Source organism: Corythoichthys intestinalis, chromosome 22 (genome assembly GCF_030265065.1).
Source record: "Corythoichthys intestinalis isolate RoL2023-P3 chromosome 22, ASM3026506v1, whole genome shotgun sequence".
Taxonomy (NCBI): Eukaryota; Metazoa; Chordata; class Actinopteri; order Syngnathiformes; family Syngnathidae; genus Corythoichthys; species Corythoichthys intestinalis.
Window position 1 is genome coordinate 8,457,581 of NC_080416.1, and position 21,681 is coordinate 8,479,261.

At 39.5% G+C, this 21,681-nt stretch overlaps 1 protein-coding gene across 4 annotated transcripts in view; it reads right to left on the reverse strand.

Moving 5' to 3' along the window:
* Positions 1-21,681, reverse strand: part of runx1t1 (RUNX1 partner transcriptional co-repressor 1) — a 94,538-nt gene that overhangs the window by 23,297 nt on the left and 49,560 nt on the right. For all 4 annotated transcript variants that reach the window (XM_057827805.1, XM_057827803.1, XM_057827804.1 and 1 more), the window contains exons 2-5: positions 10,305-10,442; positions 8,152-8,387; positions 4,094-4,183; positions 1,991-2,172 (exon numbers count right to left, since the gene is read on the reverse strand). In XM_057827805.1, the coding sequence (XP_057683788.1) occupies positions 1,991-2,172; positions 4,094-4,183; positions 8,152-8,387; positions 10,305-10,442 (646 nt within the window). The remainder of the gene's footprint in view (positions 1-1,990; positions 2,173-4,093; positions 4,184-8,151; positions 8,388-10,304; positions 10,443-21,681) is intronic.

Genomic DNA, 21,681 nt, shown 5'->3' on the forward strand with positions numbered 1-21,681 from the left:
CTCCGTCATTCCCAGCCTCCCTCTTCGCGCACCCCCATTTTGCTATTCCAACGTTATTTAAAAGTAGGGGTGGGAATCTCTGGGTAGCTCACGATAACGATCATCTCACGATAAAGCCCTACAACAATCATCGGGGCTCAGGAAATCATTCCAGAATGAATTGAATTGAGTTTATCATGAGTAGACGTCCAATTCGTTTCAACTGGGAGGGTGCCAGTGAATCAACGAACTGCTGTTACCCTCCCATGTCAAACGGTTTGGACGTCTATGGCTGTCAATGGCAGCTAATGAGTTAATTTTAGGGCATTTCCGGTCATTTGTTGTTTTTGGGTGACTTCTGGGCAGTTTACATGGCGACTCTGCGACACGAAGACGCAATGACTGTGTTGCGGAGTGGCCTCGCATGCATATGGGGTTGGCGAAGACGAAAAATTCTGAATCCTGCCTCCAAAGTGGAAGAATTTGATTGCGGGGGATTGAGGGGGGCTTGCTCCGCATGCATATCAAAGGCTCCCGCGGCGTTATCGGCGTGACACCGCGCCGATAACGTCAGCACTCGTACACTTCACTTTGGGCGTGCGCAGCGGTACTACTAAACATTAAAAACAGCAAATATGGCGGAATGCCGGCTTTAATTTACTGTTTTACTAATATTTTTAAATTTAATATGTTGAATGTTTCCATTTTTGTGCCTTTTTGAACAAAAGACAAATGCCATCGCTTCGAGTGGGCGGGCATATTTTTTTCTGAGGAACTTTGGTGGGGTCAAAGTGCATCATTCGCTGTCGCCTTGTAAATCTGCACTGCCCCCTTAGGGCCTGGCATGAATACTACATCGTTTTCATGTGGAATTGAGATATTGTTCGAAAGGAGACGGGCCCATATAAATGCAAATTTGAAATTTTTCGTATTCTCCGAGAGTCCTCATGTAAACAGCCCCTTAATGTTGATTTTGGAGCCATCTATGGGTCACTTCCTGTTGACTGTGGGGCATTTATGGATCACTTCCTGTTGATTTTGGGTAACTGAACAGGAAGTGACTCGGGAGTGTTCCAAAATGTTCATTCACCGCTTCCCAGTCAAAATGAATCGGCCGTCCATGGCCGTCAATGGCAGCCAGTTAGTTAATTTGGGGGCATTTCAGGTCATTTGCTGTTGGTTTTGTGTTACTACTACTACTTTTTTGCATTTCTGGCACTTCCTGTTGATTCTGGGTTGGTAATGGTAATGGAGTTATACTTGTATAGCACCTTTTAAAATGGACAGGAAGTGACCCACGTTCATTCAGTCACACCCTCAAACTCAAAATGAATTCCAGCACAGTCAATGGCATCCAATGAATTAAAGCAACACTTTGTAACTTTTCAGTTTTAGTCAATTTTAGCGACGCCGGTGGACAACAGCGGTAGTGTTTTGCCTTAAGGAAGACTGTATTTCCCATGAGGACCAGCGCACATCCGCATATTGTCGTAAAATCATGATGGTCGCCTGCAGATGAGTTAAACAACATTTCTGTTTCCAGCGGCTGTGTGAAGGATGAATATTTATAAGGTAATGAATCCAGTTGTGGGTAAGCAATAGCATATGACGGTTGGCAACCGTGTGGCTTAATGTGGCTAACCCCCCCACCACACCCGGGTCATCACGCCAGCGAGTGAAAGCCAGGCCAATATTTATTCTTGAGTATCCTGGTAGCCTCCCTTTTTTTCCTCCTCGGAAAAAACTTTTTGTCATTTTTGCTGCTCTGCCATCTTTGCAGAATTCGCACGAAAGCTTAAGCATCGCCTTCCGTCTTTAAAATTAATAGGGAAAGGGGGAAGTGACATAAGTCGTAAAGCAGTGAGTACATTTGTAATTTTTTGTGTGACAGGGTTCCTGCCACCATCCTCAAAGTTAATTAGTCCCGGTGAAAGCGATACAGACCCCTCAAAATATTAAAGAGGTGTCATTCAACTAGTTGTCAGTCCAAATACCTGTCAGCACGTATTACCTGTCAGGCGTTCGCCTCTTGCCGTTGTCGTTGACGTCCAGGAGGAGCTCAGAAGAGTCGACGGGCGACGACGTGCTGGTGTCCAGCAGGAGTTGCTCGTGCTGGGCCAGGTACTGAGCCGGGTTCTGTTTGGCCAGGCGGGCGCAGTGAAGGAGCTCCCGTTGCAGGAGCGGCAAATTGGCCTGCATGGGAAGGTCGACGTTTCATTTATTTAAAAAAAAAAACACTAAAGGACCTTCTGTCCAAACACGACGTTGACGAACCTATCCATGCATTCATTCTTAGCAGATTAATTATTGAAATGGTGCATTTCCTTAACAAAAAATCAGTCAGGAAGCTACAGCTCATCCACAGTTCTTAAAAATATGATTAAAAATTACAGCTGTCATGAAATCATTACACTTGCTAATCAATCACTAACTAGGCCAGGGGTCGGGAACCTATGGCTCGCGAGCCAGATATGGCTGTTTTGATGACTGCATCTGGCTCGCAGACAAATCTTCAGTTATTAAAAAAACAAAACAAAAAAAACAAAAAAAAGTTTCGTTATGTAATGGCAACGGCGCTAGGACCTCGGGAGAAACCTGGCGGGTGTAAGAGCCACAGGGGAGGTGTTAAAAAGAGCAACCAGTAAGTCCATTGGCAAACCCAGTGATCAGGCGACATTTGGGACACTACAGACAATACAGGTGTGGAAGTGGAGAACGTCTGAAGTCTGATGATGCGTGTGACAGTCGGTTGAAATAATAGCCATGGATCTGTAGCGTGGTGCGGACAGGGATTAAATGCTTCAGTCTGTTGCTTCACATTTAAATTTGCTTTATTTTCATTTTTCTTGTACAGCTGAAACAAGAAAAAAAAACAACGTCCGTCTCGCATTGCTGCACACAGACGGCTCATTTCTTATTCGTTCTAAAATGTGGACTCTTACATAATTATATTAATAAACAAATACAAGTTTTTGTGACAAAACATTTAACTTCTGATTTTTAGACACTACTAGTATTCACTCGTCGTCCGCTCGCCATTACGAACACATCTGCAGTCACACATAAACATACTGTAATAGCCCCGAATGGGGAAATAGGAAGGAGAGGAGTCGGTGATGTCTTTCCAACTTTATTGTGGTAACCACAGAAATAATAAAATAACAGCGTTATCCGCAACATGCTAACTTCGCTCTCACGCCGTACGCTGTCTCCTCCTTGCTTCCCGCTACATCACTACTCTGCCGTCTGATGGCCTCTTCAAGGGCCCACAAATAGTTACAGACATTACAATACTTAACGATTAACATATTTCTTAACTATATTAACACACAGCACACATCACAATCATTATAAAATAAAGCAATCCACTAATATACACAGTCAAATTATACTCTTTTTTTCTCACCTCAAACTAGAAAAAAATACTAGTTTACAACGTCCGTCTCACATTGCTGCCAAGACGGCTGATTTCTTATTCGCTCTAAAATGCGAACATTCATTGCCCATGCACGCCACGGAGCGAATGCCTCCCCTCTGCTGGTTTAAAACCGTAAGTACAACAGTCTATCTGTGGACACAAAATAATAAGATAATTATCTTAATATTATTTAATTAGTATTTTATTTAATTATTATTATTTATAAGTTACTAAACATAATTCAGAGACTTATTGTACTTTAAAAGTGTTGAAATTACATTAAAATGCACATATTATTTGTATTTTTAGTTTTAAACATATTGTATGGCTCTCACAGAATTACATTTAAAAATATGTGGTGTTCATGGCTCTCTCAGCCAAAAAGGTTCCCGACCCCAGAACTAGGCTAACGATAACTTTTGAATAGATGAACACTGTAGTGATTTAACCCTGAAAGGGTTAAACTGGTAAGATTGGCTGTGAACGCTTATGTTTGACAGCCTTTGACGGTGGTGGACGTTTGACCCATTTAGACTGAAGGGGGGGGAGAATGAACGAACGTCAAAATGGACTGGACGTCCACCATCGTCAGTGGTAGCCAGTCATTTAAATGAGTGCCCTGTAAGTGTTTGTTTAGTTTCTTTTGTACTGCAAAAATGCATTAATAAGCTGCAAAAACTGAAAATGAAGACCTACCTTGAGGAAGGGGATGACAAAAGGTCGCAGGGGGAAGTTGGTGGCTTCGTGAAGTTTGCAGTGGAACTCCTCGATGGTTAGCGTGGAATTCTGCGCGCACACAGACGGAACACATAAGTCCATGTGGAAGCCATTAAGGGATAATACGGCTCTCTGGGAGAGGGAGCGCAAGTCAAAGTATGCGGCGTGTGCGCGTCGGCTAACAGGAAGCATATGTACAAGCTGAGAGGAACAAATATCTTCCTTTATTTGACGAAAACAAACGAATGGAGCGAGTGCAAAACAACTCGACGCTTGTTCAACATAGCAGTCGCTTCATGTTTACTATCCTTGGAGGGAAATAACGTCGGCCACACAAATACAAGTGCGCGTATGATAATGAAGATGAAAGTATTTTAGGACTATCTTTGAATGCAATGCATCTTTTTTCCCCTAGTTTTCTATTTGGATTATTAAATATTTAAGCAATTATTTTTGGCTATTTGAATACTATTTTAAAAGTATATATTAGAATATAAATATATGGGTCATTTTTAATAGGGTGCCATTTGTGTTCCCTAAATTCTTATTATATTTAATTTGCTTCTGGTAAAAGGTTTTTGTGGAATTTTGTAGTGTGTTTCATTCAAATTCAGTCTATAACATAACTAATATGCCGTAATTTTGGCTCTAAAAAGCGCACCTGACTATAAGCCGCCACCCACCAAACTTGCACGAAAACGGCATTTGTTCATATGACTATAAACTGCAGCTGTCCTCATTGTATTATAGAATATTTACACCAAAAGATATTAACCGGGAACACTTTATTTGACAGCAGCACCATAAGACTGCCAAATGAACCACCATGAACCATTGAACCAATTGGCTGAAAAGCTTCATTGCTTCAAGAAGCTTCATTTGGCCATCACTGCTCCCTTGAGGGAGTCAGTCAACCTCTACTGCCACCTGCTGTCAACACTGTTGTTGTCCAAAATGCCTCCTAGCATGCATTGCAGCGCTACAGATATAAATAACAATCAAAATTCATGTTCTCTGCTCATCATTTCTTCAGTTACTGTTCCAGTTGTTTCATTAATTGCTAGTTATGGTATTTGGTAACACTTTATTTGTCATCGGCGCCATAACACTGTCATTGGACAATCATAATTATGACATGAAACTGTCCTGAGCGTTGATGAATGCTTATAATAAGGGTGTGCACCCAAAACAATCGATTATTAGCTGCATCGCAATTCGACACGTGACGATTCGATTACGATTCATAAACGTTCAAATACGATGATTTTCCCTAATAACTGTATGACAGCCGCTCGCAGCGGAACGTAATTCATGAAATGTCTGCCGCCCGGACACCTTTAACGGACGGCCAGCACAACGTTATGATGGATGCAGCTGGTTACTGAGTGAGAGATTTACTCCCTTTCAAAAGACTTGAAAATAAATTTGTGTATGAGACAGGCAGGGACCCAGCGGTCACGCTTTGGGTCATCTTCTGCGCATAAGTTATTTTTTAAAAGGGAAGAGAGATAGTTCGTTGCTCCTTGTCTTTCAGTTGTCCAGCAGTAGGTTCAAGTTGTGTTAATTGGAAAAAGTCCCTAGTGTTTTGCTAAGTCCCATGTCCGTCTATCAGAGGTGAGTACACGAACCCTCTTATACTGTTTTGCTGTTACTGTTGTTGTTTTTGAGACTTTACTAGTTAGCGCCGAGCGCTATGCTAATTAGGGACTTCGCTAACATGTATTTCCATGTCAAGTTGTGCGATGTTTGGTGGTGTACAAAAGTAATTCCAGATGCAGAACATTTAAAACCAGTCTTAAGTACTGCGGGAACACTACAAACATGCGAAATAGTACACAAATCTGTGAAAACAAAGTTTGTTAAGTCTATTTCTAAAGACACTTTGTTTCCAGAAAATGTGGAATTCATTTCACCAGTGTAAATTTTATTGTATTGTTGGGAGAAATAAGTATTGCTGTTGAAACAGCTAATGTTTTCGCACCTTCTTGTGAAAAAGAGCATGTCAAGGTCAGCTGTGTGTGTGAAATACGTACTCCCTTTCAAATGGTTATGTTTTTGCAATTTCTTGGAGAAAAAAAACCCAAAAACAAAACAAACAAAAAAAAAAAAAAGAGTTTAAGGGCAAATTTTTGTTGTATGGGCATGTTTCCATCATTCCTGTTGAATCATTAGGATATTTTAAATAAATAAGGGATATAAATTTGTTTGGCTACTTTATTAATGAGTAATGTATGATGCATTGATAATCATCGTTCAATAATCGAATCGTAGCACCCTGAATCGTAATCGAATCGAATCAAGGGATGCCTAAGATGGCATACCCCTAGCTTATGACAGATGTCATTTCATGTTATCTGACAAAGCCGCACTAGACTATAAGCCGCAAGATTCAAAATGAAGGAAAAAAAGTCGCGGCTTATAGTCTAAAAATTACGGTAAGTAGAAAAAATTCCAAAATAATTATGATTTTATTGTCCTTGATAAACTATCATTAATCATGTTTGGTTTTTAAATCAAAATATATAATTTAATTTGAAGAAAACTGCCCATTTATAGATGACATCACTCTTCTGCGATAACAGCACACAAGTGGCGGGAAAATTCAACTGTAGCAAGGAATTTTCTTTTTTACCTCCTTTCTACTATGATTTAGCAGTTTTATGTAGTACATTTTGTGAAGTGGATTATAACGTGTCCACTCTGTTAAAGCTATACACCAAAGAAATGAAATTAACTGAGTCATTTCAAAAGGTTTATTTGTAAAATTTCTCATCTATTATCCAAAGTCATGTTAGCTACTTTGCTAGCAAAGCCAGGCTGAGGGCTAGTTTTAGCACAAAATGTCCCTCTGTTATTGTCCACTCTGTTACGTCCAAATGGCACCCTATAAAATTTTTTTAAAAAGACCGATAATTATGAAAATTATTGTCAGGAATTACAGCAGTGCTGCAACAATTAATCGATTAACTCAAGTAATTTATTTAGAAAAAACCTTTGAATCAAATTTGCTGCTTCGAGGATTCATATAATTAGAGTGACGACGTTTTAATGGTTTGTTTTCAAAGTGTTGCATTTAGTTTTATTGATTTGGGTGGATAGACTGCCCTCAGGGCAACAGTGAATATGCCATAACTCATCTAACATGGCTGAATCCAGCTGCTCCCCGTTAAGACCAACATAAGGTATGTTTTTGTTTGGGCTAAAATGTTTGTTAATATATTCGTTTTTTAGTTTATTTAGCAGTTTTTTGATGGAATTTGTGTTTGAACAATGTGTTCAGAGCTTTGTAAAAAAAAAAAAAAAAAACGTTAGCATTTTATAGCATTTAAGATAGCAGACTTTTGCTATCCAAGTTAGTCAATTCGATCTCATTTATTATTTTTTAAATCGTTTGAGGCTAAGCTTAAGTATTTTAATTTATTTTTAGATGTAATACTACATAATGTGAAGAAACACTCCCGCATTTTATTTTTAATTTGCATTTAATGCTCTTTTGAAAGTGTAATTTCAGTAAGGCAAAGTAAATATTGCAAGCATAAACACTTGTTTGTTGTGCACATCCTAAAAGTTATTCTACAACTCATTAAATGTTCGTAATCCGACTACTCAATTATTCTAACTGTTAGACTAATCGACTACCTAAAGAATCGATAGTTGCAGCCCTAAATTACAGCACGAATATACCATCAGCTGCACTCATTGTCGACAATTGTTGCCGATAGACGTCCAATTCATTTCATCTGGGAGAGGTTGGCAGCCATGAAACAATGGCAGTGAATGACTTAATCATTCCGAACAAAGTGTTTGTCAGGTTAGCCATCATTAGCAGGGACAACAAAATGATTGACAGCGCGAGGCCAGGAAATATAAAAACAGGGCATTCCCAAGACTGAGTTTAGTTGCATCTGTTGGCCCAGATTGCACTTGCCGCCACAAAAACGCCTCATTAGCGCCGGCGTTACCTCTGAGAAAACACGGCGAACACATAAAAAAAAAAAAAACAACAACAACGACATCACACAATATTGTTGACATACCACCAAGCCCAGGACCAGCGTGCGCACGCGTTCTCCGATCTCGGGCGAGATGTCGTTTCCGAATTGCTGCAAGGTAGTCAGAAAGCGCTTGAGCTTGCTCAACTGCCGCGCGCCGCATGCCGGCGGAAGCTGCTGATTGGCCAGTGACGACGAGCCGGGGCCATTGCCGTAACCGTTGGGTGGCGACGGCGCACCATTTAGCGCCGTGGGAGAGTGGCTGCTGCTGCCGTTGGTCACTGAAGGGGAAAAAAAAAAAGTCACTTAAATGGATAGAACAAAAAACTCGCCTTTAGACAAATGGAGATATATTATTACTAGGGCTGTCAAAATTATCGCGTTAACGGGCGGTAATCAATTTTTTAAATTAATCACGTTAAAAATGTTTGACGCAATTAACGCACATGCCCCGCTCAAACAGATTAAAATGACAGTACAGTGTCATGTCCGCTTGTTACTTGTTTTTTGGTGTTTGGCGCCCTCTGCTGGCGCTTGGGTCCAACTGATTTTATGGGTTAGTACCATGAGTGAGCATGGTGTAATTATTGACATCAACAATGGCGAGCTACTAGTTTATTTTTTGATTGAAAATTTTACAAATTTTAATAATACAAAAACATTAAGAGGGTTTTAATATAAAATTCTATAAATTGTACTAACATTTATCTTTTAAGAACTACAAGTCTTTCTATCCATGGATCGCTTTAAGAGAATGTTAATAACGTTCATGCCATCTTGTTAATTTATTGTTATAATAAACAAATACAGTACTTATGTACCGTATGTTGAATGTATGTATATATCCGTCTTGTGTCTTATCTTTCCATTCCAACAATAATTTACAGAAAAATATGGCATATTTTACAGATGGTTTGAATTGCGATTCATTCCGATTAATTTTTAAGCTGTAATTAACTCGATCAAAAATTTTAATCGTTTGACAGCCCTAATTATTACATATCGTATTTAGTGCTGGAACGATTAATAGCTTTGGATCAAATTTTGCTGTTTCGAGAAATCGTTTCAGTGGCGTTATAATGGTTTGTTTTGAAAGCCTTTGTATTTAGTTTTATTGATTTGTGTGGATACGCTTCCCACTAGTTACAACAGTGAATATGGTATAACTCATTTATCATGACTGAATCCAGCTGCTCCCTGTTAAGACCAACATGAGCTCAGTTTTATTTTGAGCTAATTTGTTAGTTTATGCATTCGTTATTTAGTTCGGAAGTACATTTAGCATTTTTTTCATTGGAATATGTATTTGAACGATTTATGAGCATTGTTAAAAAAAAAAAAAAAGTTAGCATTTTATACCATTTAAGCTAGCGGACTGTTGCTATGCAAGTTAGCTAATTGTTCTTTTGTTGTACTTAGATCCTCATGTACTATTTTCTTAAATACCATTTCAGAGTATCCACCCAAATCAATCAAACTAAATGTGAACACTTTCAAAACAAACCATTACAACACCATTCAAATTCAACGATGCCTCGAAGCAGCAAAATCTGATCCAAAGCTTTTTTCCTAATCGAATTACTCGGGCTATTCGATTAATCATTGGAGCACTAATTTCTATGACGTTTTCACATAAAAAAACAAAAACAAAAAATGCATAGAACCAAAGTGACTTTAAAAACAGAATATCAAAACCATTTTAAAAGCACAAAATCGCACATAACGTTTTATTTCTATGATGCTTTTAAAAAGGATTTCTCATTACAAAACCGCATTTTAACCCCTTTTTTACCTCATTGATTTTCTTTTTTTTAAGCGGAGCATAAATATTGTTATTAAAAATGTGCACGTGTCTTTGTACATCCACCGAGTGTGTGTGTGCGACTCTAATGAGATTAAGTGTCGACTCCCCCTCTGGCTACTGTCCAAACAAGAGATGCTTCGGCGTCACATCTGCTAACAATTCAAGTCACGGCGCAAATCAAAGAAAGGAAGAGACCCCCCCACCCCCACCCTGCGACCCCCCTCGGGCGCTGTCCGCCTCTCCGCCATGTTTAATTGCGCCGCATCTTCAGCTTTGATTCATTGACTCTTCAGGAACGCGCGCACTTGCGAGTCAATACTGTGATTAGCTTCAAGTAGGTGTGACATCAGCGTGTCTCGGCCCCGCCCCTTAGCTACTGGAAGAGATTACTCACGAGTGGTGGGCGTGTAGGAGCTGTTTCGGGGGGCTCCTTGCGTGGTGGGCGGGGGCGGCATGGTGGGCGGGGTCAACCTGGATTGTGTTTTGACATCCGCAGGTGAGTCGGGCATGGTGGAGCGCTTCCCGGGGCGACCTGTCAAAAAAAGACGAAAACTTTAGACACCCAATTCATTTTGACTGTGAGATAAGTGTAATAAGGACATTAGTTTGCAATGAAATGTTTCGTAGAGAAACATGGGATATTTTGCCATGATAAAGGGAATTTAATGTTCTTGAGGCGAAAAGTTCGTGAGCTTAAGCGTTCGTGAGCTGAGGTATCACTGTAAATAGAAAACAAACTCACACTTTGAGATGAAAACCATTTCTTTTTTTCACATGTTTTATGTCAGCAATTTTCCATTTTTGAAGTAGGAAGTTGTCCATTTGGGGATGTCACATTTTCAATATATGTATATATTTTTTTCAAAATAAAGAACAATTTTTGAGGGCGAAACATTTTATAGAGTCCAACAAAGAACATTGAATTTTATTTATCATAAATGTATACTACATTATAAGTTCACTCATTTTTATTTTTAGGACGTCTATTGCCGTCAATGACTTCTTGACGTCTTTTCATATTTGATATTTATATGTTTGACGGAAACATTTTTCATCTTTTTAGCAAAATGTGACATGCATGAGACAGGCTAGCTTAAGCCGGTTATAGCGTGACCAAGCCATTTAATGTGATCTGGAAGCAAAACTGACACTAAATGCACTTTTGGCAAGCGTTACGTGTCTTCATGTACACTTTTATGCCTAAACTTATTCACTTGATGTTAGAAAGCCGCTCACCGGACATCGAGTTGACATCTAATTGCTATATATCGCGCTGACTGAGATGATTTACCGCAGAATATTTGGAAAGACCGCTCGTTCTTTCTTTTAGCGTGGCTGCCAGCAACATGAAAAATGATGAAAAATAAGACGAGCGGCCAAAGTGATTAATCACTGACGCGAAAAAAATCTTACACTAGCATAATAGTGAGGCCAAGCCAAACAAAGTCCATTCTAGGAAATTCAACAAAACTAACAAACAGAAAAACAAGCTTCATCTTTCATCTTTCTGCTGTGAAATGAGTTTATCACCAGTAGACGTCCAATCCGTTTGAAGTGGGAGGAATGGCAGCGAAAGCCGGGTAATAAGGGCATTTTGGGGCATTTCACATCATTTCCTCTTGACTGGCGGTACTTACTTTTGTTTTGGGGCATTTAAGGGTCACGTCATGTTGAATTTGGGGGCATTTACAGGTCACTTCCGGTTGAGTTAGCGCATTTACGCGTCACTTCCTGTTGATTTTGGGGCATTTACGGGTCAGGTACTGTTGATTTTGGGGCGTACTCCCTGTTAATTTTGGGGCATTTACAGGTCACTCCCAATTAATTTTGGAGCATTTACAGGTCACGCCCAATTAATTTTGGGGCATTTACAAGTCACTATTGATTTTGGGCGCATTTACGGGTCACTTCCCATTGATTTTAGCGTGTTTACAGCTCACTTCTGATTGATTTTGTGTAATTTACAGATCACGTCTTATTGATTTTGGCACATTTACAGGTCAGGTCCTATTGATTTTGGGGCATATACAGGTCAGGTAGTGTTGATTTTGGGGCATTTACGGGTCAGGTACTGTTGATTTTGGGGCGTACTCCCTGTTAATTTTGGGGCATTTACAGGTCACTCCCAATTAATTTTGGGGCATTTACAGGTCACTCCCAATTAATTTTGGGGCATTTACAAGTCACTATTGATTTTGGGCGCATTTACGGGTCACTTCCCATTGATTTTAGCATGTTTACAGCTCACTTCTGATTGATTTTGTGTAATTTACAGATCACGTCCTATTGATTTTGGCACATTTACAGGTCAGGTCCTATTGATTTTGGGGCATATACAGGTCAGGTACTGTTGATTTTGGGGCATTTACGGGTCACTTCCTGTTAATTTGGGGGCATTTACGGGTCACTTCCCGTTAAATTTGATGCATTTACAGGTCACTTCCCGTTGAGTTTGGCACATTTACAGGTCACTTCCTGTTGATTTTGGGGCATTTACAGGTCATTCCCTGTTGATTTTTTAGCATTTACAGGTCACTCACTTCCTGTTGAGTTTGGAGTAGACATGTGTCGATTACCGGTTTCGAGGCATACAGTGGTCTAAAAACGCCATGATTTCAAAACTGCAAACATTTTCCCTCATTTCGTCCCTAAGGTATTAGCTATTTTGTTATGTCCCAAAAATGCAGGGAGACATCCCTCGCTTGCAGCTGCGAGGCTAAGCCCTCCCCCACCGGTTGTTGCTTAGTGTCAGTGAGTCAGCTGTGCTAAACGATGGCTGGAGGAGGTGAAACTTTTTCCCCTAATCGAAGAAAACGAAATCGCCGGTATGGAAATACTTCGGCTACAGAAAAGTTACAAGAGGAGGGCCAACCGACTTATGAAACATGTTTGTGAAGGGTGGCTGCCGAGAAGGCAATACCTCAAATATGATTTTGCATTTATACAAAACTAAAGGTTGGTAAACACTCATGAACATTTCCCACCAGCTACAAGAGTTAACTCCAGCATGTTTAGTGTGTCTAGTGGTGGTAAAACATGTTTTTTTTTTTCTCTCTGGCAACTGTTTGTGTTGAGAAAGAGTGTGTATAATGTAAACATGACACGAGTCATACACACGTGCCGTTTATAGAAAAAAATGCAATTATTTTTGTTCTGATGGTAATAATGTTGAGCTAAGGCTGTGTGTTTAGGCTCACGTAAAGGACTGCATTTATTTTAATCTTATTTTGAATATTTTATTACTTATTTAAACAAAATATATATATATTTTAACAATATACTTATGTTCCAATTTGCTTATATGTTCTGAAAAATAAAAATGTTCAATGTACTTTTTTTCCCCAACCCAGATTCCTCAAGGTAACACATTTTGGAGCTGTAACTGCAATACCGTGATACCGTGAAATTTTGGCTTACGCTTATCCTACCGTCAGAATATCATACCGGCGCATGCCTAGTTTGGAGCATTTACGGGTCACTTCCCATTGATTTTGGCGCATTTACGGGTCACTTCCTGTTGATTTAGAGCATTTACAGGTCACATCCTGTTTATTTTGGGACATACAAGCCACCTCCTGTTGATTTAGGGCATTTACAGGTCACTTCCTGTTGAGTTTTCGTTACTGAAAAAGAACAGACTCAAGAAATGTCCCCAAATGAATATGAAGTCACTCCAAATCAACAGGAAGTAATATATAAATGCACTAAAATGAACATGGAAGTGAATTGTAAACGCCCACAAGACATGCTCTGGTTTCAGTGCCATTGTCGGCGGTATACGTCCAATCCCGTCAAAATGAATTGGATGTCGAGCGCCATCAATGGCAGCCAGAGAGCTAACATACTCTAGTGCTGCAACGATCAATCGATTAACTCGAGTAATTCGATAAGAAAAAAGATTAAAATTAAATGTTTCTGCTTTGAGTATTCGTTAAATTATTGTGGCGTTGGAATGTTTGCATTTAGTTTTTTATTGACTGAGCTAATGTTTTTTTTTAAAGCATTCGTAATTTAGTTTGTAGGTATATTTAGTAGTTTTTTGTGGGAATATGTTTGAACCATTTGTTAGGAACCATTTCTTAAGAGCACTGTAAAAAAAAAAAAAAGTTAGCATTCTATAGCATTTAAGGTAGCGGACTTTTGCTATGTAATTTAGCCAATTGTTCTTTTGTTGTACCAAGATCCTGATTTATTCATTTTTTAATATTGTTTGAGGCTCAGCTCAGATATTTTAATGTTTTATGTTCCTTATGCGATTAGTTGATTATTCGAATTAGTTCATCGTTTAATCGACTACTAAAATAATCGATAGCTGCCGCCCTAGTAGACACTATGCTGATGGAAGATTTTGGTAGCAACCTGTTGTTTTTTTTTTTTTTTTTTTTTAACAGTGACACCTTTTTAAAACAATATATTAATCGGCCCGAATAATCAGTCCACCTTTATTTTTTAAATCGAAACCTGAAGAAATGATTAAAATTTGACAAAATCTAATCAACATGTTTTATCATTCTAGTCAAAAACAGCTGTCGTATGAATATTGCTGCTAGCGCGTATGCGCCCTTATGCATAATTCAAAAGTCCACCTTAAACAACCTTGAAAACAAAGCTGGCACGGCAGCACGATGTGCGTGTTAAGACTTAACGAGTGCGCTTAATGCGCATCTATTGTCCATTTATTACGTCTCCGAGTCCGGCCGCCGGTTCCGCGGCCGCCGGACCGCTCGGCTATCGACGCGGCTTAATGGAAAACGCTTTGACTTTGCCCGAGTAGCTTTACGACTTCTCCGAAGCGCGGCGGCCGGGGGAATTGATGGACGAGTGGGGGGACGCCGCCATTAAGGAAGAGAGCGGCCTCTTGAAATTATTGATGGCGGCCGCCACTGTTTGCCGTGCACTTGGATGACATCCCGTGAGAGTCTTGGTGCTCTTCATGAAACGCGCTAGCTGTTTTGGTGTCCGAAATTCTAAGAGTCACTCAGATTACTTCAAAATTAACTAATTTCCTGCCATTGAATTCGAATTATCGCCGTCAATGGAAGCGATGCATGGTCATTAGCAATGACTAATGACGGTAGACGAATTCGTTTTGAGCCCCAAAAAACAAAACTGATCAAAAAATATTTCCTGATGTGAAGTAGGGGTGTGACAATATATTGAAAAGGCGAGATGTCACGATACCTTGTAGCCCAATAGGTTATTGATATGCTCCCACCAAGATTCGATATATTGTTGTTAAAAAGGTGTCAATGATGAGATTAAAACAAAACAAAACAATATACTCTTCCATTAGAATAGTGTATTAGAATAGTGCTGTTGAAGACACTCGACACCCATTTCATTTTGACTGGATTGGCTAGTGTTTTCATCAGCAGTGACGACAACCAAAATATGAGGTAGATTGTCACTGTTATTTTTGCATGTTTCCCTCTCATACTTTTAAGCATTGTATTTTCTTGAGGTAGTATGCGTAGAACAGGAAGCAAAGATTTTAACACGTATTTTACAAATGACATGCCTCAATGAATCTTTTTTTTTCTCTTATGAACGGTTTTCAAAAGGTTTATTGATGGATTTTCTCAAGTTAAAGCGCCACACAGAAATGAATAAATTTAATTGTGTAGGCAGGATCTTATTATTTAATTACAGGTGTTTTAGCTCATTTCAATTTATTTTATTTAAATGGCCTTTATTTTGTGTTTATATTTTACAAATGTGATGTAGTATTCATTGATATTGTATATTTTATGTTGTATAACTTTAGTTCCTAGGTGAATATTAGTTCCTACTTGTTTTGTTGTGGTAGGAGGGTTTTATATTGAACACGGGCCGTGTTGGTTATTATTATTAGAGCTGGGAATCTTTGGGCACCTAACGATTCGATTACGATTACGATTCAGAGGCTCCGATTCGATTATAAAACGATTATTGATGCACCCCACTCCTTTTTTTTTTAAATTTTTTAATTTTTTTATTTGTTTTGTACATTAGTTTCAAAATTGTTCAAAAATCCTCTCAGGCTAAACCAAACTACTATTTCAGTATCAAGTTAACATATAGCAGTAAACAAATATACAAAAATAACAGTAAATAAAAAACTCCAGTCCCCATTCTATATCAGCAGCTTTAAACTACTTTCAATTAATTTAATGTTGTGAATCAACCGTTAAAGTTGTTAAAATTGCTCCTGTTATTCCATAATTTCTCTTTTGTCTACTTTCAACATGTAAAAGTTTTAAAACTATTTTAAAGACAGATTCAAGTCAATATTTTACCGATCTAGGAGTATTTTAGATAAAAAGTTAATTAGGTTCGCTTGGAAGGTTCGCAACAACAGCCTTGCAGGGAAGTGTACTGCTTTAAGATGGCGGCCGTTACTAACGCCCGCATCTAGTTTTTTGTAGATGTGCTGGTAACGATACCGAAGCTATAATGCATCTAGTCCTATATAAATGATATCTACCGTAACATAATGTGGCTTGTAGCAGCTTTTCGGCAGCAGTCAGGTATGTTGTTGTTGTTTTTTTTATCTCGTGGCATGAGTTGAGCTAGAGCCGTGAGTTGAGCATTGGCGTTACCCGAGGGGCCGGGTAATGAGAAGCATGATGTTTTGCTACTCTCGCTCCGTCCCTAATTGCGTACCGAAGACCGCGCGGCGCGCTGAGTGTGTCGTACTTCTGCTTTACTTGGCATATTTCAATAATCGGAATTTGGATGTTTGTGAATCGTTCTCGAATCTTCCACGGCCGAATCGCGAATAATCTAAGAATCGGAAATTTTGCACACCTCTAATTATTATAGCAGAGAAGACTGCAGTAAATCAACAAAGACAAGTCAACTGTGCCCCGATCTACCACTGAAGAGATCTGATGGACTCAAAAAGTGGGTTACGATCAGTGTTGTTAATCTTACTGAAAAAAAGTAATTAATTATAGTTACAAATTACTTCTCCCAAAAAGTAATTGCGTTACTAACTCAATTACCTGAATGTAAGAGTAATCAGTTACTTGGCAAAGTAATTGGTGATAATTACTTTTTTTTTTTTTCCTTCAAAAAAAAAAAAAAAAAAAAAAAAAAAACATTGGCCACACTATGTGAAGTTTTTTGTGGAGGTTTTTGGTACAATTGGCCCGAGCCCAATTCTTTACCCTAATTTGCCCTTTACCCTGAATCAACTGTTAAAAGTTGTTAAAATTGCTCCCATTATTGCATTAGTTCCCTTCTCTCTACTTTCGACATATGAAAGTTTTAAAACTGTTTCATCATTTAAAGATAGATTCAAGTCAAGATTTTGCCGATTTAGAAGTATTTTAGATAAAAAGTTACTTAGGTCCGCGAGGAAGGTTCTCTACAACAGAGCCGTCCTAAAAAGCCTACTGCTTTAAGATGGCGGCTGTCATTTAGCATCGAGTTATATCTATATACAGTATATGGGATATCTACCATATCTACCATAACATGCGGGCGTAGTTTGTCCGGCTATCGGCTACAACATGTATTATTGGAGCTACCTAGCATCGCGTTTGCTCGGCGTCACAACTTTCTTGCCTCCTCCCCGCTCCTGCTCTGTCGTCTCGGTGAGTCAGTCTCCCTCAGACTTTTCGACCAATATAGTAACGCATAGTAACGCATGCCTTTCCGTCCTCAGTAACGGTAACGGCGTTGCCAAGATGAGAAAAGTAATTAATTAGATTACCCACTACTGAAAAAAATAACGCCGTTAGTAACGCCGTTATATTGTAACGCCGTTATTAACAACACTGGTTACGATTGCATATTAGTTTGAAAATTGACCAGATCCAACGTGTTTTTACACGTGTGGCTTCCGGTCTGCCCGATGGTAGCTTGACGCAGGAGGGCCGCGTCTCGCGTTAAATAATAAACTCTAAACCCGTTCTTTTCTTGTTTGTCGCGTAGAGTCGCTTCTGGGATGCGTCTAACACGTGGCTGCACTGCGACTGGTGTGCATTGGCTGATTGACTTTAACGCCCAGGTTTCACTGCATTCTCGCGGCAGCCACGTTGTCGCGCTGTTGACGTTTCTTATACTGTCCTACCGTGTTGGTCCTCATTATAGTAGAGAAGACGGAGTAAATATAATCTACATAAAAAAAAACTGTAACCGGATCGACTCACAGCCTCGGAAAGTAAGGGTTACATTACGTTAGAAACTCGTTCGGTACGCCTCCGTCCCGAACCGAGGACCCCGAACCGAAACGGTTCAATACAAATACATGTACCGTTACACCCTTACCTGTAAGTATTCTTTACTTGAATCCTAGCCTGGGCTTATGCAAAGTTTTGTTGCTGTTCTAGAGGCTGTTCTTTTCTATCACTGAGTGATGAACCTTACAATGGCACTTAGCAAATGTTTGCATTTTAAAGTGTTATTTTTACAAGTTATTGAGAGGCCTTTTGCTTATTGATAGGCTTTCTGTCCCATAATTGCCAGGTTAAGTAGTTTAATGGACCAAGACCACAAGTCTCCTCTAGCACCAAATGTTTTTATCTGATGACAAAGCACAATACCTGTTGGGTTTATGTTTTAGTTAAGTGCTCATTGTTCAGGGAACACCTCTTCAATGACATTGACTAATTGATTGTGATTGACTTAAATTATATTTATTTGAAAAATTAAATATTGGCACTTTATTTGAAGTCGCGACTGTTCTTGTCTTTGTTTTAGTGCTGCAACGATTAATTGATTAACTCGAGTATTCGATTAGAAAAAAATATTGGAATTAAATTTTGTCGCCTCGAGTATTCGTTTAATTAAAACGGCGTTGTAATGGTTTATTTTGAAAGTGTTTGCATTTAGTTTTATTGATTAGGGTGGATATACTGCCCTCTGGTCTGCCTCTTTTCACATGGCTGAATCCAACTGCTCACTGTTAAGACCAAAGTAAGCTAAGTTTTTGTTTGAGCTAATGTTGTTTAATTCATTCATGATTTAGCTTATAGGTATATTTAGCCTTTTTTTTGTGGGAATATGTGTCTGAACCATTTGTTTAGAGCAGGGTTCACTAAATTCGGACCTCGGTGCCACTTTTCCTGTCGTGTTTTCCATCTCTCCCTCCTCCAACACACCTGAATCAAAATAATCAGGATCACTATCAGGCTTCTGGAGAGGTTGCTGATGACAATCATTTGATTCAAGTGTGTAGGGGAGAGAGACGTGGAAAACATGGCAAGAAAAGTGGCACCGAGGTCCGGATTTAGTGAACCCTGGTTTAGAGCATTGTTAAAAAAACAAAAACAAAAAAAAACGCAAAAAAGCATTTTATAGTATTTAAGCTAGTGGCCTTTTTCTATATAAGTTTGCCAATTGTTGTTTTGTTTTACATAGATCCGCATTTTTTAAAAATAAATTTATACCGTTGAGGCTCAGCTCAGGTATTTTAATTTTTCATGTTCCTTATTCGATTACTCGATTATTCAAACTAACTAGTCCATCGATTAATCGACTACTAAAATATTCGATAGCTGCAGCCCTACTTTGTTTTTTGTTCATTATAATAATGTTCATGTCATCATGAAAAATCTAGTTAGGTCAAAGGCAAATCTATGTTGAATCTACCACTAGTAATTTATATTTACGAATTAGATATTATTATCGTTTATCGATATCGGTATTGGCTTTGAGGAGCAGGAAGTTATCGATATCGGTTTCAAAAAATATCGTGCACCCCTACTTCCTGTTCATTTGGGGACAATCTTGAGTCACTTCCTTTTCGGTAACCCAAAATCAAATGGAAGTGACACGTTAATGCCTCAAAATCAACAAGAAGTTACCCGTAAATGCCCCTAAAGGGAAAAATCAAATCAACAGGAAATGACGTCAAATGCCCGGGTGCAGTCGCACCCCCCTAAGTTCCGCCCATGTCTATAAATAAAAACTTTTGAGGAAATAAAACACCCAGAAAAAATATTTCTAGGTTGTGCACCACGTAAAGGGTGCACTCTTATTGTGGTCCTTACCAAAAATAGTTTGGAAAAAAGTAAAACATTTTAAAGAAAAAAAACACATATAAAACTTTCTTGGGGTGCGCTAATTAGTCATGATTCTTAGGGCTGTGTAGCTAAAATCCTGATTTAAGTATATATCTAACAGAAGCTCTCTCAGGTCCACTTGTTGAAATTCAGACCTCAAGAACCCCACCTTAGTCGCTGCTCACCACCTGTATGTCTCCCACTTACATCATCCATTTACTTGGGCGCACCGTGCTTGCATGGTTGCCCGTGTTTACCGAATCTTTCTCTCGCGCGCCGTTGCCGAGGTTACGTTGGCGTTGCATCACTCGAGCCTCACCGCCAAGTCAATCACGCTGGGAGTAGCAGCAAGTACTTAAATAATAATATAGAAAACAGCCTGGAACTGGTAGAAGTGCTCATGCTTTAGCGCTATTGACGACGGTAGAAGCTCAATCCAGCGCTATTGTGGTCGTTAGATAAAGTGCAAAACCTGTCAAAACGGCATTCTAATAATGTAAATTCATCAATTATGTGCTAAACACCACAAATACCACATACAGTGTGGCAAATAAGTATTTAGTCAACCACCAATTGTGCAAGTTCTCCTACTTGAAAAGATGAGAGAGGCCTGTAATTGTCAACATGGGTAAACCTCAACCATGAGAGACAGAATGTGGAAAAAAAACAGAAAATCACATTGTTTGATTTTTAAAGAATTTATTTCCAAATTAGAGTGGAAAATAAGTATTTGGTCACCTACAAACAAGCAAGATTTCTGGCTGTCAAAGAGGTCTAACTTCTTCTAACGAGGTCTAACGGGGCTTCACTCGTTACCTGTATTAATGGCACCTGTTTTAACTCATTATCGGTATAAAAGACAACTGTCCACAACCTCAGTCAGTCACACTCCAAACTCCACTATGGCCAAGACCAAAGAGCCGTCGAAGGACACCAGAGACAAAACTGTAGACCTGCACCAGGCTGGGAAGACTGAATCTGCAATAGGTAAAACGCTTGGTGTAAAGAAATCAACTGTGTGAGCAATTATTAGAAAATGGAAGACATACAAGACCACTGATAATGTCCCTCGATCTGGGGCTCCATGCAAGATCTCACCCCGTGGCGTCAAAATGAGAACAAGAACGGTGAGCAAAAATCTCAGAACCACACGGAGGGACCTAGTGAATGACCTACAGAGAGCTGGGACCACAGTAACAAAGGCTACTATCAGTAACACAATGCGCCGCCAGGGACTCAAATCCTGCACTGCCAGACGTGTCCCCCTGCTGAAGAAAGTACACGTCCAGACCAGTCTGCGGTTCGCTAGAGAGCATTTGGATGATCCAGAAGAGGACTGGGAGAATGTGTAATGGTCAGATGAAACCAAAATAGAACTGGAGGGGAAAGAATACTGAATTGCATCCGAAGAACACCATACCCACTGTGAAGCATGGGGATGGAAACATCATGCTTTCGGGCTGTTTTTCTGCAAAGGGATCAGGACGACTGATCTGTGTAAAGGAAAGAATGAATGGGGCCATGTATTGAGAGATTTTGAGTGAAAATCTCCTTCCATCAGCAAGGGCATTGAAGATGAGACGTGGCTGGGTCTTTCAGCATGACAATGATCTTACACGTACAGCCTGGGCCACAAAGGAGTGGCTTCGTAAAAAGCATTTCAAGGTCCTGGAGTGGCCTAGCCGGTCTCCAGATCTCAACCCCATAGAAAATCTGTGGAGGGAGTTGAAAGTCTGTGTTGCCCAATGACAGCCCCAAAACATCACTGCTCTAGAGGATATC